The sequence below is a fragment of the Carcharodon carcharias genome, chromosome 21 (genome assembly GCF_017639515.1).
Source record: "Carcharodon carcharias isolate sCarCar2 chromosome 21, sCarCar2.pri, whole genome shotgun sequence".
Taxonomy (NCBI): Eukaryota; Metazoa; Chordata; class Chondrichthyes; order Lamniformes; family Lamnidae; genus Carcharodon; species Carcharodon carcharias.
This window is the reverse complement of record NC_054487.1, coordinates 45,287,749-45,313,540: the sequence shown is the minus strand read 5'-3', so window position 1 is coordinate 45,313,540 and position 25,792 is coordinate 45,287,749. Positions and strand designations below refer to the sequence as shown.

At 39.9% G+C, this 25,792-nt stretch overlaps 1 protein-coding gene across 1 annotated transcript; it reads right to left on the bottom strand.

Annotated features, from left to right (window-relative positions):
• Positions 1–1,706: 1,706 nt before the first annotated feature.
• On the bottom strand, positions 1,707–25,745 carry stmp1 (short transmembrane mitochondrial protein 1). Its single transcript, XM_041215868.1, has 3 exons — positions 25,608–25,745; positions 13,699–13,752; positions 1,707–3,159 (listed from the first exon to the last, which is right to left on the bottom strand). Exons 1-3 carry the CDS (start codon positions 25,620–25,622, stop codon positions 3,085–3,087), a joined length of 144 nt encoding a protein of 47 aa, XP_041071802.1. The 5' UTR covers positions 25,623–25,745; the 3' UTR covers positions 1,707–3,084.
• Between the last annotated feature and the right edge of the window lie 47 nt (positions 25,746–25,792).

Genomic DNA, 25,792 nt, shown 5'->3' with positions numbered 1-25,792 from the left:
CATGACCCTTCGACAGAACTTGCAAGTTCTGTCGAAGGGTCATGAGGACTCGAAACGTCAACTCTTTTCTTCTCCGCCGATGCTGCCAGACCTGCTGAGTTTTTCCAGGTAATTCTGTTTTTGTTTTGGATTTCCAGCATCCGCAGTTTTTTTGTTTTTAACACTTTGCACCCAGTCTGTTGTGCTGTGTCAGGTTATTATTCATTTAGCTTGACAATGTGTGTATTTTTAATCACGCGGCATTTTTAAAAATGAAGCTGAAGGGTGTGGCAATTAAATATTTTGGCGCACACAGGATGCCACAAGCCTTAATGCCCTTGGTTATGGAAGAAATATTGGATGGTGTTTCCATTCACGATTGATATCCTCATTCAAGTGAATGTGTGTGAATGTTTGGTGAGGAGAGGATTATGCTCAGCTGTGATAGTCTTCAAGGTAGAACACATTTAGTTGCTAAATTCAGAGATGAAGAGTCAAGAAGCTCACCTGCCAATTCGGAATCCCACTGCAACATGATTGAAGATATTCAGGAGATGAGGAGGAATTAATTATAGAATTTACAGCATAAAAGGAGTGGATTCAGCCCATCATAAGAGTGCTGGCTCTTTAAATGGAGTTGGCTACAGAAATTCCCTGCCTTTTCCATACATCCTTTCCTATTAGTTTCCAGGTGGTTTTAAATTATGTTAGTCTTAGCTTAATAGCTCCTTGTGATCAGCATTGCACTGTATGTTCTTATAGACTTCTATGGAAAAATACACTTCTAACTCCCTCCATCTCCTAATGACAATGTTAAATCTATGACTTAATTTGCTAACTGCTGGAAATATTCTTTATGCACTGAGAATCTTTTGTAATGTTCAAAAACCTCTTACATTTCCCAATTGCCCCCTCTATTTTCAGTGGAGACAGCCACAGCCTTTCCACATCTTTCTTCTTAATACTCTCACATTCTATTAAATTTTTACTGTATTCTTTCCATGGTTCCAAGCTGCTTTCTATAATAAACACCCAGAAGTCCATGCAATATCATTGTAGCATAACCAATTAGTTGAACAAATTCAATATCACTTCCTGGCTTTTATATTCAATGGCCCTATGGATAAATCCAAAATTCCCTACCCTTTTCTACCTCCACTCCCACCTTTAAAAGATTCAGACGTGCTGATTTACAGTTGAGGAAGCACTGCAGCGAATACAGAAGTACACTAGAGCATTTCATGACAAAGGGAGGGGCTTGATGGAAATTTCCACAGTCCTGTCATTCAGACAATGATTGCATATTCTCAGAATTAATTGGATCAGAAGCTGAGAGGAAGGAGAGAGGTTAAGTGCATTGCGGCAGCACTTCCTGTGGAGAATTAAAACTTAAGACTTTTTTTGCATGTTTTGCTACATGATTATAGGTATACAAGGAGGAGGAAGACAGGCTCATTTTTTTTAAACAGTAATATAAGTAATGCTGGGAGAGGTTTGAGCAATTGAGGGTTGCCTTTTTATGGCTACAAGGGGGACCCTTCTGAAAAGGCATCTGCCAAGGGTGCAAAGGAAGAGGTGGCAGAGCAGGTCAGTTACTGGAGGTCCTGCCTCTCAGATGATGAAAAAGTTAAATACCTTAAAGAGATTTACGAAGGTAAGTATGTGCTGATGCTATCTTTTTGTTAATATTTTGGTATGGCATTTCATAACTACACGCTTACTCTTTAACCAGTTATATATTTATTGAGTTATTACTGTACAGGAGGCCACCATTTGGCCATCACATAGAAAGTCAATTTTTTGACTTTTTCCAGAAAAGATTTGGAAAAAAAAGATAAATATAATAAAATGGATTTGCACAATTTTAATAAGGCTGTAGGCACTTGCAAATGAAGCCATCGAAACTGTTACTCAGGTGATTGTGAATGAGGGTCATTATCTCATTATTAAAAGTATCAGAAAGAATTTTGATACCATCTTGGAATAATACAATCCCAACACTCGGCACAATCACATACCCACAGAAATAGCCATGTACTCCTTAACACATAACACACACGTTGCATTTTCCTCTTTGAGATAGATCTTATCAATAGAATTGTTTGTCTAACAGACATACTGCAACGAAACATCGATCCTCAGCTGACTTTAGAATGCTTACTGCTTTGGTGAAATTTATTTTTTCAAGAAAATTTAGACATTTGGGTTAGAGTTGGTCCTTAGCTAGATTGGTCATGTACAGTTAACATTTATATTTAAGTTAATAGAATAATTTAACTAGGGTAAATCCTGTAACACACTTCCTTGAGATTGTACTCATTTACATATATCAGGAAATGTTGACTCAGAAGATTAGCTCAAGATTTTAATGGGCTTACCAGTCTAGGTGCCAGTGTAACACTGCCCATTACAGATACAGTTCATCACCATTAATTAGTCCCTGATGCAGTTTGAGCCTTGATTTCTTTTGTGGTTCTCCAAAACAGACTTAGAACCCGAAGAATGATACAACATTTGGTGCTGTCACATTGAGTGTTTCCTCAGGGTACCCGAAGGAGCACTGAATTATTCTTTGCCTTTTTTATAGTACTTGGCTAATTTGAATACTGTGTTTCCCAACTACTGATGGAATTTTCCATTTATCACACATACAAACAAGCACTCATTACCTTTCATGTTTGGGAAAATAACAAAAAGAACAATGCTGAGGCACACTTTATTACAATGCCAGTGGCTCTATATTTGATATTAAGAATATATGAATTATAATACACTGCTCTCATAATACAAAGAACAGCACATCAGAGTCAACATAGATTTTATGCTGTCATCACTGGCTTTTCAACAAACATGAACTAAAATTGAAAACCCATTACATGAGTACAAGCAGTATCAAATCCCAACTGGACCAAATGTGGGTAAAGCAATACATCATGGGTGATACAAATACAGGTCACTCTGAACTAGTGAAACTGACTGCTTAATAAGTGCTAAATAAATAGAACTGGAATGGTGCCAATTTCGGTACTTAATGCATCCAGTAAATTTATGCTTGCAACTGAATGCTAATATCCCAAACTTATCCATGGGCTCAACACCTCAGAATCAATCTCTTGGTGGCTTTTTTCGGTCTTCCGCATCCTTCTTGAATTCTTCAAACTTCTTATAGATATTTGGAATCTGAAAAGGGAACAAAATCTGAGGATAAACTTTCTGCTGTTCTAAGCCAAAACCTGGCAATGAAACTTTAAAAACAAACTTTAAAAACAAACTTTTGGCCGATAGCGACTCCCTCTAAGGAGATTAGATGGCAGATCTTGGTTTTACAGATGCATAACCATCTTATTGCGGTAAAGCATACTAGCTAATCATATTTGTGGATTTCTGCCATGAATTGTTAGCTTTTAAATTATGGTAATAAAAATTTCTAAACCTGATAGGCTGGGTACAAAATTATTCAGTTACAACAAAGTTTCAACTCTGAGAATCTGATCAGAGCTCAAGAACTTTTCCATACATGTGCCTATGCCTCACCGTTGGTAATGTGTTTTTAAACTCTCTTCCGGGAAAAATCGCACTGTTTGAAGCACAAGCCTGTATTAGAAAACATAAAGCTCAAATTTCATCTTTCAGATGAGTTTCCTTGTTGCAGCGAAGCAGTCAGTGGCAGGGATGAAGTAGCCCACTTCACACAGTCTCAGAATCATGAGTTTAAAATACTGAGTTTTGTCATTGACTTCAATGCTATAGGACAATTTCCAACACAAGCAGGGCAATTCCACAGGTGCCATATGTTCAGGTCACAATCAGTCTTGCACCCAGATAGCACAAAGATGATACTGCTGCTAACCTCATAAAAATTAATCCTGCATCCTACTGAGAGGAAAGGCGCATTTGTGCATGTGGCCTGAAGCTGTTCTATGGCAGACTATACCCAGAACAGTTTGGATTCAGGTACCTATGAAAGGTGGATCCCTGTGTCAAGGTGGCATGACATTTTGTTGCTGTTATCCCAAAATTCCCCAAGGATCTGATTACTATTGAAGCTTCTTCTGTAAATAAATAATTGCAGCTTTCTAAGCTAATCAACAGAAGCACCCTGTGAATGGTCTAGGTGCTGATGTTAGACCAATGGGGATAACTTTGAATTTTTACTTAACCCCTTCCATATTAATACTCAAGAGTACTTTATGTACAGCTCCTAACCCTATTTAAAGATGTATCTTCAATTTGAGTAGTGGAAGTAAAACCACAATTTTCTTCCCTCTCTTCGGACTAATTGAAAGCTTACGTCCCTCATGGGTCAATAATTTCTTCATTGAAGTAATAATAATTACACAAGGTTAACCACCCACACTACAACCCCCCACCGAATCTAAGTTTTCAATGAATTTAGGAAGCAAGTTTCTTTGACAGTCCCTCAACTTTAAGCAAACAATCACATTTCTTGAAATTCACCAGTTTCACTTCCTCCAAAGAGTTAATTATTTTTCCTTGAGTGGAACTCTTGACTTTTGTCTGCAACTCTGATAGGAAATCCTAATTTCTTAGCCTGGTATGCATGTGGATCAAGATACATGAGTACGAGCTACCCACCTACATCAAGAGTATGAATGATAGATCTTTGTAAGTTTTGCAGCATGAACAGGTTATCCACATAAGGAACGGAACTGTCCTGAAGGCACTAGTAGTCTTGCCACTGCTTCACTGACTGGGAGCCATGTGTGGACAAATATAACCCTGGGTCATTTATAATCTGCTGGGAAGAGGGGCTTGATTTGAACTCACGGCCACTGTAGTTGCTAGTCCACTATCGTAACCACTATTGTATCCATCGCAGAAAAATGGTTTAAAAAAGCTTCCTGAGATTATATGTAGTTAGTCAATTCTGGTTAAAGGGGATAAGACCTGAGCCACATTAGACTTACCATTGGAGTTAAGAACTACCATATCCACTCTTGTGCACTTAAGAGCATGGGAATGTGGGTTCACACTAAACATGTACCTCACTGCGAGAGCAGCATATGATGGGTTAAAACAGCTTTCAGTTCCGTTGAACAGGGATGCTTTGTAAAGGAAGAGAAACTGGAGAAAATGGGAAGGTCACTGACCAAGGTCTTAAAGATTTGGAACATGTGGTTTGATTGCTGGATGTAATAGTGAAGTCATTAAAGACTTGGGTGGATCATATAACTATAGTAATGGAATCATCAGGTAACATTGTTGAATATGAGTTCTTCTTGACTCCATGTTATCTGAAGTCTGTATTGTATGTAATGAATTGTAATTTAGTGTTACTCTGCATGAAACATATAGATCAAAGGCAGAAGTGGCACAAGCCTCTAGCGTTATGACACAGCAGATGGTAAATGCCGAGCCGTTCAAATCCCAGAGGGAAACTTGAAACATCTGTCACAGCTAATTTTCAATTTGTATAAATTTCAAGATGCATGCCTTGAGTTCAGTAGTAATGAGACCAAGTCTTACAGGTTTTTATAAAACTAGATTAAACATTTATTATTAAGAGAAATGATTTTAAATACATACGTAGATCTACAAATTACAACTATTATAACTTCTAAATTCCCTACTCAATCTAACCCCCAGTTACACTTTCGTTAAGGCAACAGTAAGACACACAGATTTTAAAAAAGAGATAAAAACAAAAAACTGCAGATGCTGGAAATCCAAAACTAAAACAGAATTACCTGGAAAAACTCAGCAGGTCTGGCAGCATCGGCGGAGAAGAAAAGAGTTGACGTTTCGAGTCCTCATGACCCTTCAACAGAACTGGGTGAATCCAAGGAGAGGGGTGAAATATAAGCTGGTTTAAGGTTGGGTGGGGGGAGAGAAGTGGACGGGGGTGGTGTGGTTGTAGGGACAAGTAAGCAGTGATAGGAGCAGATAATCAAAAGATGTCACAGACAAAAGAACACAGAGGTGTTGAAGTTGGTGATATTATCTAAACGAATGTGCTAATTAAGAATGGATGGTAGGGCACTCAAGGTACAGCTCTAGTGGAGGTGGGGGGGGGGGCATAAAAGATTTAAAAATAAAGGAAATAGGTGGGAAAAGAAAAATCTATATAAATTATTGGAAAAAACAAAAGGAAGGGGGAAGAAACAGAAAGGGGGTGGGGATGGAGGTGGGAGTTCAACTCCCTCCTCCATCCCCACCCCCTTTCTGTTTCTTCCCCCTTCCTTTTTTTTCCAATAATTTATATAGATTTTTCTTTTCCCACCTATTTCCATTATTTTTAAATCTTTTATGCTCCTCCCACCCCCACTAGAGCTATACATTGAGTGCCCTACCATCCATTCTTAATTAGCCCATTCGTTTAGATAATATCACCAACTTCAACACCTCTGTGTTCTTTTGTCTGTGACATCTTTTGATTATCTGCTCCTATCACTGCTTGCTTGTCCCTACAACCACACCACCCCCTCCACTTCTCTCCCCCACCCCCCCCCACCACACCTTAAACTAGCTTATATTTCACCCCTCTCATTGGATTCACCCAGTTCTGTTGAAGGGTCATGAGGACTCGAAACATCAACTCTTATCTTCTCCGCCGATGCTGCCAGACCTGCTGAGTTTTTCCAGGTAATTCTGTTTTTGTTTTAGATTTTAAAAGACCTAGGTGAAGAAACATGACACCTTGAACAATTCAGCTTCCAAATGAGTTTTCTTAACTTCTGTCTTTGAAGATAGCAGCTTGAGGCATAGATGCTGAGGGCTTTTCACACATTTGTAAGATTTTAAAAATGCCTTCCCTTACACACAGCCATTGGTCCTTCTTTATACATATCGATCTTTTTGAATGCAAATATCCCTTGTTTCACTATGTCTTTGGATTTTATCTCCCTGATAATAAAACCCTCTCACAACACTGTTTTAGTACTAATCTTTGGGAAAAATAAACACGCCATTTCTAAACTTCACCTGGCTAGGTGATACATTTCACCCCTTCTTTGAAAACAATCTAGTCTGGTTTATTTCATTCATGTTTCTAAACTTCCCCATGTTTATCTAAGTACCATTTCAAACCTAACCTCTCTTCTTAGATCAAAGCACCCAGACTAGCTGCCTCTAATTCAATTAAATCACACACACAGACATAGAGACATCCCACTATTATTGGAATTTATTGTAAAATAGAGTAACATTGAGAATTATTAACAAAAACAAAAATACCTGGAAAAACTCAGCAAGTCTGACATATCTCCTTGACATCCCCTCCGTTTTGAAAAATGAATCGTTATAATTTAAGACGGCAGCTTCACTTTTATTAACCTATCTTACACCATCTCCTATACTTATCTATATTCTTACACTATTACATTACCAGATGCATGCATTAACAATATATATACACAAATCCTTTGCATCAACAGGAATCATTCCACTTTAGAGCCCAGGTTTTTAAATGTCCAATTTTCCCTTTAAGCTTCAAGCTCTTGATAAAGCATCTCCTATCAGATTCTTACATCCAGCTACATGTATAATCTGTAGATTAAACGGTTGCAGTAATAAACTGTCTCGAAATTTGTCCAGAAGCTTTAAAAGATTGTGGTCTGTATAAACAATTGTTTCTGATGAATTGTTTGCCACATAAATTTCAAAATGTTGCAATGCTAACACCAAACCCAATATCTCCTTTTCGATTGTTGAATATCTTCTCCGTTGTGCATTCAACTTGTGTGAAAAATACCCCCATCGGTTTTTCAATTCCAGTGTCATCTTCTTATAACAGTATGCCCCAATGCCTATATCACTTACGTCAACGACCAATTTAAATTGCTTGGCGTAACTGGCAACTGTCAAATCTGCTGTTGTAGTTAATACAGTTTTCAAATTATCAAATGCCTTCTGACACTCCTCTGTCCATTGAAACGCTTTTAGTAGTTAGGTCAATGGAGCAACCACGCTACTAAAATTTGGTACAAAGTTCCGATAAAACCAACTCATGCCCAGAAATCTCGAAGCTTCTCGTTTTGTTGTAGTCACTGGGAAATCCACGATAGCCTTGCCTTCCACATCTCTCGGAGCCACCTTGCCACGTCCAATGGTATGGGCTAGATACATAACTTGTGCAAATTCCCTTTTAGCAAGTTCATTACCAAATTAGCTTCTTGTAAACGAATAAATAATTCTTCCAGGTATTGTAAATGCTCATCCCATGTCTGACTGAAAACCATTAAGTCATCAATATAAACAGCACAATTGCTCAGGCCTGCAATTACTCTGTCAGACTTTGAAATGTCACTGGTGCATTCTTCATACCAAATGGCATGACTTTAATCTAATATAATCCATTTGGCGTCACAAAAGCCGATATCGGTACTTGCCAATATCTTTTTAGCAAGTCAATCTTTGCGATAAATTTTGATTGTCCCACTTTCGCAATACAATCCTCCAACTGTGGTACAGGATATGAATCCGCTTTTGTCACCGCATTCACCTTTCGATAGACCACGCACAGTCTATGTGTTCCATCTGGTTTTGGTACCAGTACAATAGACGAACCCCTGTTACTGCAACTAGCCTCAATGATACCATTTTATAGCACGAAGTCAATTTCTTTCTGTACTTGCGATAACTTTGCCGGTTTTAATCTAAAAGGCTGTTGCATTACCGAAAATGCAACTTTTACGAACACATCATGTATAGCTAAATCTGTTCTCCCCAATGTATTTCCACAAGTAGCTTCGTGTGACTGCAATAGCTTTTCCAACTCACTTTGACACTTGTCTGGAAGGTAACAATATTAACATTTAAATTTTCAAGTATCCCTCATTATCCAATTTGATTAACGGAAAATCAATTTCAGTATCCTGCATTTCTACTTCTTTCTCTTTATCTCCTACCACTAACACCTCCTTTTGGTCCTCTTCTCTGTCAAAATACTTTTTAAGCATATTTACATGACATGCCCTCTGTTTCTTTCTTCTATGTGGAGCATTTATTAAATAATTTACTTAACTCAATTTCTTTTCAATCCTGTAAGGCCCACTAATCCTTGCCTTTAATAAGTCACCCAGTACTGGTAACAGAACTAGCACTTTCCTCCAGCAACAAATTACGTAACTGTAGCCTTCCTGTCTGCTTTCACTTTCATCACTTGCTGTGATATCTTTAAATGCTCCCTAGCCAATTCACATGCTCTGTCTCATCTCTCTCTGAAGTTTGATACGTAATCCAAGAGAGTAGTTTCTGAATTTTGACCCACCAATTTCTCATAACTCAATTTCAGTGGTCTCTTACCTCATGATCATAGACTAGTTCGAAAGGACTAAAACCAGTCGATGCATTAGCAGCGTCCCTAATAGCAAATAATAAGAATGGAATTCCCCTATCCCAATCCTGTGGATAATCCTGACTGTACACTCTCATCATAGATTTTAGAGTTTGATGCCATCTTTCCAAAGCCCCTTATGACTCAGGATGCTAAGCTGTTGACTTAAATTGTTTTATCTCCAAACTGTCCATTGCTTCCTTAAGTAGGTGTGACATAAAATTTGAACCCTGATCTGATTGTATTTCCTTAGGTAAACCATATCTTGTAAGACATTTAGTTAACTCTTCCACAATCTTCTTTGTTGTAATGTTTTTCAAAGGTATTGCTTCAGGAAATCTGGTAGATACATCCATTATTGTCAGTAAATACTGATTTTCATTTTTACTCTTAGGGCGGGGTCCTACACAATCAATCATGACCTAGTAAATGGCTCTTCAAATGCTGAAATTGGAATTAAAGGTGCCAGCTTAATCACTGCTTGTGGTTTCCCTATCACCTAACATGTGTGACATGTAGTCAAATTTTATAGAACATCCTTGTGCAATCCAGGCAAATAAATATGTTTCTGTATCTTTGCCTAATTCCTAAATGTCCCCCCATTGGAATTTCATAAGCTATCCTCAGAATCTCATTTATATACCCAACTGGGATAACAATCTGATGTACCTCCCTCCAGATTTCATTTGCTGAAACGTGAAATGGCCTCCATTTTCTCATTAAAATGTTACCCTTAAGGTAATATATATATTTTGCCTCTGTTTCTGAGTAAGCTATCTGAAATAAACGTTGCATTTGCAAATATTTTTTCTGTAACTCTACTAACTATCTTGAGTTAAACACTTCAGCTGAATTGTCCTCTGCTCTGTCTTCCTGAACAACGTTATCAAACATAGAGTCAGCCACTTGGATTTCAACATCATCTTCCTGCCGTTGAACTGCCTGTCTTTCCTGTTTTTCTTGTTTCAACCTATCAGCCTGTGATCTCAATATCACACAATCTAGAAACAGTCCAGGATTCTCTCTGTAACACTTCTGTTGAAGACACCTCTTCAGGCTGCCCAACTACCATAGGCATCACCTACATTTGTGATCCAGTTATATCACTATCCAGAATAAACTAAACCACTGCAACAGGCAATTTTTTCCACTACCCCAAAAGTCAGTTCATCTATTTTCCACTTACTCTTTAAATTTACCTTCCACAATGGAATAGGTTTAGTATCTCCATGAACCCCACTTATTATCATATGTTCCTGCAATACTCCCTCTGAGCAACAAATATCACTGTCCCACAACATTTAGGATTGACTAGTCCCTGTGTCTCTTAAAATTTTAACATCTTTACCTACTCCACACTGTACACATGGAAAGACTTTCCCTTCATGTACAAAATCTTTAAACATCTCTGCAACCTGCTCCTTCAAATTCTCTTGGATAAATTGTGAACACATTCCCACTTCTGTGCCTATCACTGATTATTCCTGTTTCACCTGTATACAAATCACCGGTTTCTCCTGTGCCTGAACCTCAGAACCCACAGTACTTTTACTTCCAGGACTTATCTGCATCCCAATAATTCCAACTGATTTTCTCTGCAATTTCCAGCACACTGGCTTTGTGTGTCCAATTTTATTACAATGAAAACACCTCAATTTTTGAATGTCACTTCTACCCTCAGCACCTTCCTTTTTATTCTGAGAAAAAACTTCCTGGGAATTCCAACCTACTCCTTCTCTTCCATGATTACCCACCTTCCTTTCACCTTCCCACTTTATATTCTTTTCTGATTTGAAAGGGAGACAAAAAAATGGTTTAGCTCTATGAACTAACTCAATCATCAGCTACCTCTGCTGCTTGTCTTACCGTTTGAACCCTCTGTTCCTCCATAAGATTTCTCATTACCGAAAGAATTGAATCTTTAAATTCTTCCAAAAGAATTATTTCTCTAACAGCTGCAAATGTTGTCCCTATTTTTATTACATTTATCCACTGGTCAAAATTACTTTGATTTACTCTTTCAAACTCAATATAAGTTTGCCCAGGCTGATTTCTCATAATATTAACTTTCTGCCTGTATGCCTCAGGAACCAAATCATATGGCACTCAAAATAGCCTTTTTTTTAAACCACATTTTATTCACCGACATTTATTCTGACAGTGAAGCATATAGCTCATGTGCTCTACGCACCAACCTGGATTGTAATAACAATGTTCAGTTTTCCTGTGGCCATTTAATCTGTTTAGCTATCTTCTCAAATGAAATAAAGAACGCTTCAACATCTTTTTCCTCAAACTTTGGAAGAGTTTGTACAAACTTAAACATCTCCCCACTGGGTTTTAATTTAAAGGTTTTTCATCAGAACTTTCTTCAGAATCTGAGATTTTTTTTTAAACTTGAGCCTTTTAAGCTGGTATGCTCTTCCTCTTTGCTTCTCTCTTTCCCTTGTCTTTCTTTCTTTATCCTTCTCTCTTGCCTGGAGCTCCAGCTTCAGCTTCCCTTCTTTCTCCTGCCTTTCCATTTGCTCCTTTGGAAATGCCCTTTCCTTTTCTCTTTCTGCCCTTTCCTTTTCTGTTGCCTCTAACTCAAGCTTTCTCATTTCCTTTGCTTGTTCAAGTTTCTTCATTCCTAACTGAAGTCGCACCACCTCCAGCTGTGACTCACTAGTATCAGGTATCATTTCCAACTTTAAACGCAATGCTAGGTCTTCAATTATATCTGCTTTCCTACCCCTGCAGGTAACCCCAATTATAATTTATCTGCCAATTCCAGTAATGTAACTTCAGTTGCCTTTTGTAAACCATCCAAATTTATAACTTCAACACCCAAACAAGTCTGAGCAACTGCCAAAGCCATATTGCAATCTTAGCACTACAAAAACCTCACCCCCAGCTCTTGAATTCAAAGTATTTCTCGTACTCGTAACCTTAAGATTCACCAACTCCAAAAAGAAATCAAGGGATTTCAAATATATTCCGCAAAGAGACCCCAACTACATTATGACACAGCAGATGGTGAATGCTGTTCCAAATCCCAGAAACTTGAAATAGCTGTCACAACTCATTTTCAATTTGTATGAATTTCAAGAAGCGTGCTTTGAATTCAGTAAGGCTTATAGGTTTTTATAAAACTAGATTAAACATTTATTATTAAGAGAAATGATTTTAAATACATACGTAGATCTACAAATTACAATAACTTCTAAATCTCCTACTCAATCTAACTTCCAGTTACACTTTCATAAAGGCAACAGTAAGACACACAGATTTTAAAAGACCCAGGTAAAGAAACATGACACTCTGAACAATTCAACTTCAGAGTGAGTTTTCTTAACTTCTGTCCTTTGAAGACAGCAGCTAGAGGCACGGATGCTGAAGGTTTTTCACACATTTGTAAGATCTTAAAAATGCCTTCCCTTACACACAGCCCTTGCTCCTCTATCTCTTTGAATGCAAATAGCCCTTGTTTCACTATGTCTTTGGATTTTATCTCCCTGATAATAAAACCCTATCATTGCACAAAGTTTTACCACTAATCTTTGGGAAAAATAAACACACTATTTCTAAATTTCACTTGGCTAGGTGACACATTTCACCCCTCCTTTGAAAACAGTCTAGTTATTTCAAAATGCAAATGTTCCCTTGACACCCATGTTTCTAAACTTCCCCATGTTTATCTAATTAACATTTCAAACCTAACTTCTCTTCTTAGATCAAAGCACCCAGGCTAGCTGCCTCTAATTCAATTAAATCTCACACACACACACATATATATATATATATATATATATATATAGAGAGAGAGAGAGAGAGAGAGAGAGAGACACATCCCACTATTACTCTATTTTACAATAAATTCCGATAACCTTATGAGAACTATTATATCTTCTTGACACTGGGGCAAATCAATGTTTGCTGTAGTCAGGCAGGAATAGTAAAGCTTAGTACCTGAGTTGTTATTCTGAACTGTGAACTCAATAAAAAGTCATATAATCAAACAGAATCATGCTGTTTGATTTGACTAAGCATTCATGTTGGATTGTGTAACATGAGCACACTAAAGACAAGGTCTTGGATTGTACAGCTGTTACAACTGATGCCTGTGTTTAAAGCAACAAAAGAACAGAAAAGCAGCCCACCAAAGAGCACATTATTCAAAGATTGTCAAGCGTACGTGATCGATTACCTTCCATGTCATGGAACAGATTGTGGTACAAGGAAACCAAAATAAGAGGGAAAAGTAAATGAAACAAACCAGTTCCATAACATCGGCACAAGTGATTCCTTAAATTTCCAACTATACTAGATTGAAAGATTATCGAAATACTAGAACGATAACACATTAGCATTCTACTCTCGGATAAAATATCTTAACTTATACAAAATTATCCCTGAAATATGATAATTAATTTTCATAAATGTACCTGATAATTTTGGGCCAGATACATTCCCACTAGGTTTCCAAAAGTAAATCCTACCTGAAACAGAAGACACACACACACAAAGTTATTAGGACAGCTGCCCATACATAACACTTTAAAATAGGATTGAACATCATAAACATATTTGAGCATGCGTGCATAAAATGAAACATATAGTTACTGGAACATATGGGTTAAAATCAGTGGCAAGTGCAGTTGACTAAGGTCAACTTTTGATGGTCCTCTAAAAAGATGTTTGGGATTACAAAAGTTGAGTTCCACTGTTTGTTCTGCAATGACCAATACTGAAGCTTCAGTTGGTGCTGCCCTTGCCACATGGGCTAATGACATTAAAGCAGTTGAGTAGCTCTTTGCACTTTAATGCTCATCAGTTGTTCCAACTCTGTGTTCATTGTTGCCACAATGGAGACAACACTATGGCAGATTTTCTACTCTCAGACATCAGTGACAGAGCAGCTCCACTCTCACTTGCAAGTAAACTACTCGTAATGTATTTTCCTAGAGTAGCAAAGCTTTGCAGCATCGCTAGCCAGCATAGAAATAAGGCAATAAAAATATTAGAAGTTGTAAATCTGAGAACAAAAACAGAAAATACTGGATTGCAAAGCAAGCTCATTAAGATCTCAACCACTACCTCATCATCATTGATGATGCCTGTATGCTCAGTAAAGTCTTTATTCTCACCCAGCCTTAACAACCCCATGACTATAGTCCCCATCTTCATTCGCTCAGTCCAAGAGTCAGGATGGTGTGTGACTTGGAGGGGAACTTGCAGGTGGTATTGTTCCACTGCAGCTGCTGCCCTTGTCCTTCTAGGTGGTAAGGGTCATGGGTTTGGAAGGTGCTGTGGTGAGTCTTGGTGAGTCACTGCAGTGCATCTTGTAGATGGTACACACTGCTGCCACTGTGCGTTGGTGGTGGAGGGAGTAATAGTTTAAGGTGGTGACCATCAGGCGGGCTGCTTCGTCTTGGATGGTGTCAACTTCTTAAGTGTTGCTGGAGCTGCACCCATCCAGGCAAGTGGAGATTATCCCATCACACTCCTGACTTGTGCCTTGTATATGGTGGACACACCTTGGGGAGTCAGGAGTTGAGTTACTCTCCACAGAATTCCCAGCCTCTAACCTGCTCTTGTAGCCACAGTACTTATATGGCTAGTCCAGTTCAGTTTCTGGTCAATGGTAACCCCCAGGATATTGATAATGGGGGAATTCAGCGATAGCAATGCCATTGAATGTTGAGAGACAATGTTCAGATTCTCTCTAGTTGGAGATGGTCATTGCCTGGTACTTTTGTGGCGTGAATGTTACTTGCCACTTATAAGCCAATGTCTGAATATTGTCCAGGTCTTGCTGCATAAGGACACGGACTGCTTCAGTATCTGAGGAGTCGTGAATGGTGCTGAACATTGCACAATCATCACCAACATTGCCACTTTTGACCTTGTGATGGAAGGAACATCATTGATGAAACAGCTAAAGATGTTTGGGCCTAGGACACTACCCTGAAGAACTCCTGCAGTGATGTCCTGGGACTGAGACGATTGACCTCCAACAGCCAAACCATCTTCCTTTGTGCCGGGTATGAATCCAACCAGCAGAGCTCCCCACCCCCTCCCCCCAACCACCCAGAGTCCCATTGACTCCAGTTTTGCTAGGGTTCCTAGATGCCACACTCGGTCAAATGCTGTCTTGATGTCAAGGGCAGTCACTCTCATCTCACCTTGAGTTTAGCTCTTTTGTATTTTGACCAAGGATGGAATGAGGTCAGGAGCTGGGTGGCCTTGGCGGAACCCAAACTGCGCGTCAGTAAGCAAGTGTTGCTGAGTAAGTGCTGCTTGATAATACTGTTGATGACATCCTTCCATCACTTTACTGATGATCAAGAGTAGACTGATGGGGTGGTAATTGCCCCGATTGGGTTTGTTCTCTTTTTTGTCGATGGGACATACCTGGACAATTTTCCACATAGCCAGATAGATGCTAGTGTTGTAGCTGTACTGGAACAGATTGGCTAGGGGCTAGTTCTGGAGAACAAGTCTTCAGTACTATTGCTGGAATGTTGTCAGGGCCCATAGCCTTTGCTGCACCCAGTGTCTTCAATTGCTTGATATCACGTGGAGTGAATTGAATTGGCTCAGACTGGATCTGTGATGTTGGGGAGGAAATCAAGATGGATCATCTGCTCGGCAATTCTGGCTGAAAATGCTTCAGTTGTCTAGGCTCCAAACTCTGGAATTCCCTCCCTAAACCTCTCTGCCTCACTATCCTCTTTTAAGGCACTCGTTAAAATGTCTATCTTTGACTAAGCTTTTGGTCATTTGACCTGTGTGGCTCGGAGTCATATTTTGTTTTATAATGCTCCTGTGAAGTGCCTTAGGACATTTCATTATGTTAAAGGAGCAGTTCAGGGAAGGTTTACTAGACTAATACCTGGAATGGGCGGTTGTCTTATGAGGAAAGGCTGGGCAGGCTGTGCTTGTATCCGCTGGATTTTAGAAAAGTAAGAGGCGAATTGATTGAAATATACAAGAACCTGAGGGGTCTTGACAGGGTGGATGCTCCCTCTTGTGGAAAAATCTAGAACTAGGAGTCACCGTTTTAAAATAAGGGGCCGCCCATTTAAGACAGGGATGAGGAGACTTTTTTTTCTCTCAGAGGGTAGTAAGTCTTTGGAACTCTCTTTCTCAAAAGACGGTGGAAGCAGATTCTTTGAAGATTTTTAAGGCAGAGGTAGGTAGATTCTTGATAAGCAAGGGGGTGAAAGATATTGGAGGTAGGTAGGAGCGTAGAGTTGAGGATACAGTCAGATCAGTTATGATCTTATTGAATGGCAGAGCAGGCTCGAGGGCCCGAGTTGCCTACTCCTGCTCCTAATTCGTATGCTCGCATATAAATACAAGTTGTTTTTAAGCATCTATGAATAGATCTGGCTGGACCAGATGTAGTGTGATTGAGCCTCACGCTCTTCTGCCAATAGCACCCACTTTTCCAAGATTGACAGCGGCTTTGTTTCTCCATTACTAATCGTCTCCACAAAGCCCTCTCTCCACCAAGTGCAAGGAGATCAAGGATTAACAATAACTTGTGTTTATGTAGTATCTTTAATATAGTATAACATCCCAAGACACTGTACAGGAAATAAAATAGTACACCAAACTGCATAAAGAGATATCTGGTTGGTTTTAAGGAGTTTCTTAAAGGAAAAAGGCAAGATAGAGGGGCAGAGAGATATAGGGAGGGCATACCAGAGCTTAGGGCCTAGGCAACTGAAGGCACAGCCACCAATGGTGGAACAATTAAAATCAGGGATGCTGAATAGGCCAGAACTGGAGAAGTGTAGACCAGAGGATTGTGTAGCTTAGGGAGACTACAAAGATAGGGAGGGGTGAGGCCGTGGAGAGATTTCAAAACAAGTGTGAAAATTTTAAAATCAAGATGTTGCTTGTCCGGGAGCCAATGCAGGTCAGCAAGCACCTGGGAAATTCGAGTTCTACGTCTCCATCACTTCTCTCAAATGCTTTCACCACCTCTGTGTTGTCAGACTGCTTGTCTGATATCCATTTTGGATTAAGCTGCAAGTTCCTCCAGTTAAACACTGGGAAGACTGAGACTACTGTCTTTGGTCGCTGCCACAAGCTTCATTTCCTTGTCACTGATATCATCCGTCTCCTGTTCACCTATCACCACTGTCCTTGCTGGCTTACATTTGGCTCTTGGTCACATAACACTTCTAATTTTAAATTATCATTCTTGTGTTTAAATCTCTTCAGGATCTCAGGCCATTGCATCACTGTAACTGCCGCCAACCTTACAACTGTCTCCCAAAACTCTCCATTCTACCAATTCTGAACTCTTCTGCATCTCTTCCTTCCATTTTGCTACCATTGGTAGGCAATGCCTTCAGCGCTTTAGCCCTCATGTACTAGAATTACCTGCCTAAACTTCCCTGCACCTCCCTCTTCTCCTTCAAGAGCCTCCTTGAAAGCAAATTCTTTGACTAAACTTTTAGTCACCAGCCTTAATCTTTCTTGTCTTTGGTTCACCATCCATTTTTGGCTGATTACACCACCTTGGAATGTTTTTCAATATTATAGGTACTATATAATAGCAAGTTGCTGAATCTGTAAAGAGAAAATAAAGTTGATATCCAAAATGCTCATTTGCCTTTTCCCTTTATGGATGCTAGCTGATCTGTGGCATATTTCTGGTATTTACTGCTACAAAGCTATTCCTCATGTTTTGGTAGCTTTATTGCTGTAATCTTCATATTTGAGCTGAAACTTTGAAAACGCATTTGCCAGAAGAATTCTTAAGAGAACAGTTAAACGTCAGACCCTTCCCACTCTCTGCAACTTCCGCCAGTCCTACAACCTTCCGTGATCTCTGTGTCCCTCCAATGCATCCTCCCTTGCCTTTGCCTCACAATTGGTGGCTGCACTTCAGCTCTCTAGATCCTAAGTTTTGGAATTCCCTCCCTGAACCTCTCTGTCTGTCCACCCTCATTTCCGATACCCCTTAAAACCTAACTATTTAATCAAGCTTTTCAGCAGCTGTCCTAATATCTCATGTGGCTCAGTGGCAAATTTTGACTCAGAACTTTACTGTGGGATGTTTTACGATATTAAATAGGCTGCATAAATGCAAGTTGTCAGAATAAAAGCTTGCAGAGGTATGAAGAAAATTGTTTATAAAAAAAAGTTCTTATCCCAATACCATAGCAGTTTATAATTAGAGAGTCTGCGGAACACACCCATGATAAACACAGCAACTCTGAGATGTGCGCTGAGTCACAGCTAAGTTGGGTGGATCACAAGTTCCCTGGAAAATATTTCTTAAACTTTCAAGTCAACTCAGATTACAAGTCCAACATGTTCTTGTGGAAATGGTGAACTGACGCAAGAGAATCTGCATTTATCTTTTATACATGAACATGTTATAGCATAGAGTTACCGTCTGAGGGGCAAACCTATTTAGTAATTTTGTTTCCTGGTCCCCCTCTTAGGTTCACTAGGTAGGCCAAAGGATCCACAGAAACTTATTTTTTTAATATACTAAAATCCTTTGTAAAAGATTGCCCACCTGCACGTCTTACATTGCCTGTCTTCACCCCCACCATTTGTCCATTTACGCACAGTGTTTATCTCCAGATTTAATTACCCCCTGCCCCTGTCCTTGCTGATTTTTTGATGCTCCATCTTGTCCTAACCTCTGCTGCTCATATACTATCCCATTTGCTTGCCCATCAACTCGACCCTCAATGACCTATACGGAAACCAGTCCACCAATGTCTATCTCTACCCTGCCTCAACTCTGCAAGTCCCCTCCCAAATTGTCTCTTCATCGTCTCCTGTCTGTCTATCCTCTGTTTGGCCCCACAATGGGACTAAAACCTTCAACCAACTAACTCACACTGACTTTCCTAAACTCTTCTGTCTCTTCTCCTCCCTATTCCCCTTTAGGAACCTCCTTAAAAACTATCGCATTGAAACAGGAGTAGGTAATTTAGCCTCTTGGACCTGTTCCTCTATTTAATGAGATCATAGCTGATCTCAGATCTAACTCCATATACCCACTTTTGCCAAAAAACTCTCAAAACCCTTGGTAAACAAAAATCCAATCGCAAGTTTAAAATTATCAATTGATCTGGCATCAATTGCTGTTTGTGGAAAAGAGTTCCAAACTTCCACCAGTTATTTTTGAAGAAGTGTTTCCTAATTTCACTCCTAAAAAGGTGTCTCTAATTTTTAGACTGTCATCTAGACTTCGAAACCAGCAGAAATCATTCCCCGCTATCCATCCTATCAGTTGCCCTGAATATCTTGAAAACTTTGATCAAGTCAACCTTTGCCCTTCTAACTTCCAGGGAACGTAACTCTAGTTTGTGTGATCTCTCCTCCCAAGTTAACTCTTCGACGTTCAGGTATCATTCTGGTAAATCTCCCAAAGGCCCAGAACTGCTCACCAGTTCCTCAGGTGTACACTGAAGCATGATTTCTATCCCTTATATTCGAGGCCTCTGGTTATAAAGGCTAGCATTGTTAGTGTTTGTGATTATTTTCTGCATCTATTTGTGACATATTAATGATCTTATGTACCTGGACCACAGGTCTCTTTGGACTTTCACTGCTTCTAGCTTTTGCCCGTTCTATACTTTTTGGATCCAAAGTGGGTGATCTCATATTTGCCTACATTGAAATCCATTTGCCACAGCTTTCCCCATTCAATTAATGCCCATCCACACTGTTTACTGTTGCATCATCGGCAAATTTGGATATGTGGCTCTCTATCCCATCTAAGTCATTAATAAATAGTAAATGGTTGAGGTGCCAATGCAGATCCTTGCAGAACATCAGTAGTTACATCCTGCCAGTTAAAGTACCTGCTCATTATCTCCATTCTAGCTCATGCTGCCCAGCCAATTTCCTAACCAGGCCAATAATTTGCCCTCAATTCCATGAGCTTCAACTTTGGCTAACAGTCTCTTATGAGAGGCTTTTTTAAACGTCTTCGAGAAATCCATAACATTCCCCTACCCATTACTTTAGTCACCACTTAAAAAAATCAATTATGTTCGTCAGGTGTGATCTAGGCTTTATGAATCCATGCTTGCTCCCTGATCAGCTGAAAATGTTCAAGGTGTTCAATCACACTATCATTAATTGTGGACTCTAGTAATTTCCAGACAAAACGTTAGACTAACTGATCTATAATTCCCTGGAACCCTCTGTCAACTTTCTTAAATAGCAGAGTGACATGCATAATTTTCCCAATCCAAAGGGACAAATTGAGAGAACTTTGGAGTGGTATGGTTAGAGTATCTTTAATGTTCTCACCTAATTCCTTCAAAGCGCTGGGGATGGAAACCATCTGGTCCAGAGGATTTGCCCTTCTTTAGCACCTTAATTTTCTTCATTACTGTTATTTTACTTCACAGGAGGAGGCCATTCAATGCCAGCTCTCTGCAAAAGCAATTTAGCTAAATTCCACTCCCTTTCCCCAATGTCATGCATTCTTTTCCTCTTCAGGTACCTATCCAATTCCTTTTTGAAAGACACAATTGAATCTGTCTCCATCACCCTTTCAGGCAAAGCACTCCAGATCATAACCACTCTCTGCATAAAAAAAAGTATTTCCTCATGTTTCTTTTTATTCTTTTGCCAATCAATTTAAATCCATGTCCTCTGTTCTTGACCCCTCCACCAGTAAGAACAGTTTCTCTCTATCTGCTCTGTCTAGACCTATCATGATTTTGAACACCTCAATCAAATCTCCTCTCAAACTTCCAAGGAGAACAAATTCAGTTTCTCCAATCTATTGATATAACCGAAGCCCGTCATCCTTGGAATCATTCTCACAAATATTTTCTGCAACCTCTTCACATTTTTCTTAAAGTGTGGTGTCCTAAATTGGAAACAATAATCCAGTTGAAACCAAACCAATGTTTTATAAAGATTCGTCATGACTTCTTTGCTTTTGTACACTAAGACTTCTAAGCCTTTTTAATCACTTTCTCAATCTACCATGCCACCTTTGATGATGTGTGTATATCACTGCATTAAATTTCATCTGCCATCTGTTTGCCCATTCCACCAGCCAAACCACATCTGGAGTAGAGTGCGCAGTTTTGGTTTCCAAATTTAAGAAAGGGTATACTTGCATTCGAGATGTTACAGCAAGTGTTCACTAAATTGGTCCCTGGGATGAGGGGATTGTCTTAAGATGACAGGCTAAGTAAATTGGGCTCTTATTCTCTGGAGTTAAGAAGAATGAGAGGCGATCTCATTGAAATATACAAGATTCTGAAGGGGTCCGATAGGGTGGACATAGAGGTTATTTCTGCTGGTTGGGAAATCTAAAACACGGCAACACAGCCTCAGGATAAGGGGCCGAACATTTAGGACTGGGATGAGGAGAAATGACTTAACTCAAAGGGAATCTTTGGAATTTTCTATCCCAGAGGGTTGTGGATGCTCCATCCTTGAATATATTTAAGGCTGAGATAGTCAGATTTTTGGACTCAGGGGATCAAGGAATATTGGAACTGGGCAGGAAAAAGTTGAAACTCAAGATCAGCCATGATCTCACTGAATGGAAGCTTGATGGGCCATTTGGTCTAATCTGGCTCCTGTTACTTGTGTGTTCTCACTGCTCATCCAGAGCCTTTGCTCACAGCGGGAGTGGCACGGAGTGAGAGATTTGGCAAGAGGAAGGGACCGCAGCAACTGGGCAGGTCAGGGAACAGCAGCCATCATGAACTGGAGGTTACGAATTGAAACATTAACTCTGTTTTTCTCTTTCCAGAGATGCTGCTAGACCCGCTGTGTATTGCCAACATTTTCTCTATTTATTTTAATGTTCTGACTAGGTTGTCAGCTCGTGCTTAGTTGATAAGTTAGTAGCACTCCTGCCTGATTCAGAAAGTTGTGAATTCAAGCCCCACTCCAACACTTGAGCACAAAAATCTAAGCTGACTTTCTAGTGAGATACTGAGGGAGTGCTATGCTGTCAGAGATGCTGTCTTTCAAAGACAACCTTAAAACGAGACTGGGTCTGTGGACATAAAAAGCTTTTCTGAAAAGGAGCAGGGAGGGCATTTCTGATGCGCTGGATAATTTTATCCATCAATCACCACCACAAAAAATAGATTATCTGGTCATCATCACAATGCTGTTTGTGGGAGCTTGCTGTGTGAAATTTGGCTGCCACATATCCTTTGTTACAACAGTGATGACACTTTAAACATACATCATCGGCTGTAAAACTTTTTCAGACATCTTGCGGTTGTGAAAGGCGTTCTCAAAATGCAAGTCTTTCTTTTTATTAAAGAGTATATGCGGAGCAAGCAGGAGTGTGAAAGAAGTAGACTTTATGGGTCAAGTGATGTGTTGCTGTGCTATGACCTCTTCCCATTTCTGAAACATCCTCCAGAAGTACAACTTTACAGATTCTCTGCCATCTTCCTATTCTAGCCTTTTTGCAACCCTTCAGTTACCTCAGCCCTAAGCTTTGGAATTAACTCCCTTAACCATTCTCCCCTCCTTTAAAGGCACTCCTTAAAACCTGCCCTTTTGACCAAGCTTTAGGTCATCTGTCCTAATATCTCACATAATTCAGCATAAAATTTACTTCAACATCACTCCTGTGAAGTGCCTTGGGACATTTAACTAAATTAAATATGCTTTATAAATTAAGTTGTCACTGTTGTTGGTAAGGAGATCAAGCAACATGGAGATATGGCAAGTAAATGGAGTTGATGTGCAAATCAGCCATGTTCCGACTGAATGGCAAAGCAGGTCTGAGGGGCTGAATGGCCTACTCCTGGTTCTATGATTGTAAGAATCTTTTCAAAGCAGGTCTAGAAAAAGATGCAGTGATTTTATCAAGCTGCATTCCTAGTTCAGTAATGTAGGATTCTGTGCTCTATGGGTTGTTCCCAGGGACGTAGAGATAAACATCAACTGCAGCTGGAGGACCATCAACTTGGTGAAAAATGCTCTTTAGTCAGTCAGAAATTTGTTGGTCTTCCAGTGCAAAGAACTGTCACTGACTGAGTGTTACACACAGGCACATCCCAAGGTCCAGGGCTGTGTGCCGAGGGATACACTAAAGCTTGGTGCAGCTGCCGCAAGGGGAAAAGCCACTGTATAAGGCCTCCTGCCATGGTGCACTGAGGGGTTGAAAACCGTATAAAACTCAAGCTATATTTTTGACATGTAATGAATATTGTAAATATTAATTGCAATTGTAAACATAGTAACATACAACATTGAAAGAAACTGATTTGTTTTGCATGTTGTGTAATGTCAACTTACAACAGTCATGAAAAACACATTTAAATTATGAATAAAATATGTTTTTGATGAAAAAAGTAAAAATGATTGATCTGCTTTACATTGTAGGATCGAAATCCCCTCCAACTGGGAAATTTATGGAACATAATTTCAAACCCTTGGACATGTTTTGACCTTATGACTGGAACTATAAATTTCAAAAAGATACGCTGTAGTCAGCAGTACAGGGCTGGGCAGCAAGGGGTTAATTTGGACAAATAGTGAAAACACAGTAACTCATCAAAAGGGTTTTGGACATTGACTAATGCGACCAAGAATCCTGATTACCCAATACAATGGCACAAAGGACATATCACCAATACAATACACTCAAGGAATTATTCAACCATCACAGACAATAGTACTGGAACAGGATCATTCAAACCCTCATTAACTTGGAGCCAGGTGCTGTTACTGTACCACCTCAAACAGAGCTTGGCTTAAATAGCCAAGTGGTTGTGGTACTGGGCTTGTAACCCCAAGATCAAGAGTTCAAATCTCACAATGGCAAACTATGAAACAATGTAACTTCATCTGAAACAGATGGAAACAGGTTTACTCAAAAGAGTATCAAAAGAGTATCAAGAGTTCAAATCTCACAATGGCAAACTATGAAACAATGTAACTTCATCTGAATAGGAACAGATGGAAACGTGTTTGTACTCGAAAGAGTTACCACCTCAAACAGAGCTTGGCCTAAATAGCCAAGTGGTTATGGTACTGGGCTTGTAACCCCAAGATCAAGAGTTCAAATCTCACAATGGCAAACTATGAAACAATGTAACTTCATCTGAATAGGAACAGATGGAAACGTGTTTGTACTCGAAAGAGTTACCACCTCAAACAGGTGGAGAGTTGCTCATACAATGAGAACTGATAATATTCTGGATGCATCTTCCATGGAAAACCCTGTATTGTTTCAACCAGCAGGAGCTGATGACATTTGTCCGGACTTTGCGTGGAATCAACTAGATGGACATTGGAACAACAAGAAATATGCTTTGACATGTCTGAGTTAAATTATTATAAAATAAGAGCAACTCAGAGTACTTGGGCTAGAGTTGGAAGAAAGGTTGAGTTTGGTTACCTTGACTCAGGTCTACAGTCAACAACGGACAGACCAGCCATGTTGGGGGCTGTAAGTGTTTTCAGCCATATCGTGGTGATACTGGCCTGAAGGTTTGGGGTTGCAGTCAGAAAAAAGGTTGAGTTTGGTCACCTTGACTCAGGCCTACAGTCAACACCAGACAAACCAGTTGTATTGGGGATTGTAAATTTTAGCCAAACTGTAGTGATATTGATTGGAGGGTTTTGTGACGGTTTGGGGCGAAAACTTTTTTTTGCCTGCATCTTGCAACTTGTTTTAGCCATATCTTGGTGATATTGGTCTGAGGGTTTTTTTCTTAAGGTTTCATGGTGTTTTACCTGTGTTTTTGTAAGTTTTAACTGAGTCGCGGTGACTTTGTGCCAGGTTGTTTTAAAAGTTTGGGTTTTGTACTGTGGGATTGTGGGTGATCCAATAAAAAAATTGTGAATTATAAGGAAGTTGTCTCACTGGTCATTCTGTTCAAGCCACACACTTGTGAATCTGGTGTCAAGAACTTGAGATCTGGGGGAGGGGTGGGGTCCTCAGAGAAAAGGGGAACCCCTACAACGCTGAGGGAAGATTGCTGGCCGGTCATATAAGCATGTGTAACTTTTTTTTTGAATGGTGCCGAGCCAACCAAATTCCATGTGGACTGACAGACAGACAAAGTTTAACATCCCTTCCAAAAGTGCTCAAATCCTACACTTGATTCACTGAAACCAAGTGAACCAAGTAGAAAGAGTGTCCTACCTACACTGAATACGAAAACACCCTGAGGGAGCCCCATACAGACATCAGCCTGGCCGGAGAGGCGATAGGGACCTCACGCCCATAGATCAGGAACCCGGCCAGAGTTGGGGAAACTCTGGGGAAAGTTAGTGGAGGCCACGACCTGGCCCCACACCGGACACCCGCGAACAGCGGCTTTTATTTGAGGAAACACACCGTCCCCGTTCCCATTCCCTCACTCACCAGGAACTGCAACATTATGCCCTCTAAACCGAGTACAACTAGACCTCGCTCTCACTGCACCGCCTCCACACGCCCAACACAGCAGTGCGCAGGCGCACCCTCACCCCGCAACGACGGGCTGGCAGCGCAGCCATGTTGAGAAGGTCATAGTTTCACCTCTACAGGCCTAGAACGAGAGGAGGAAC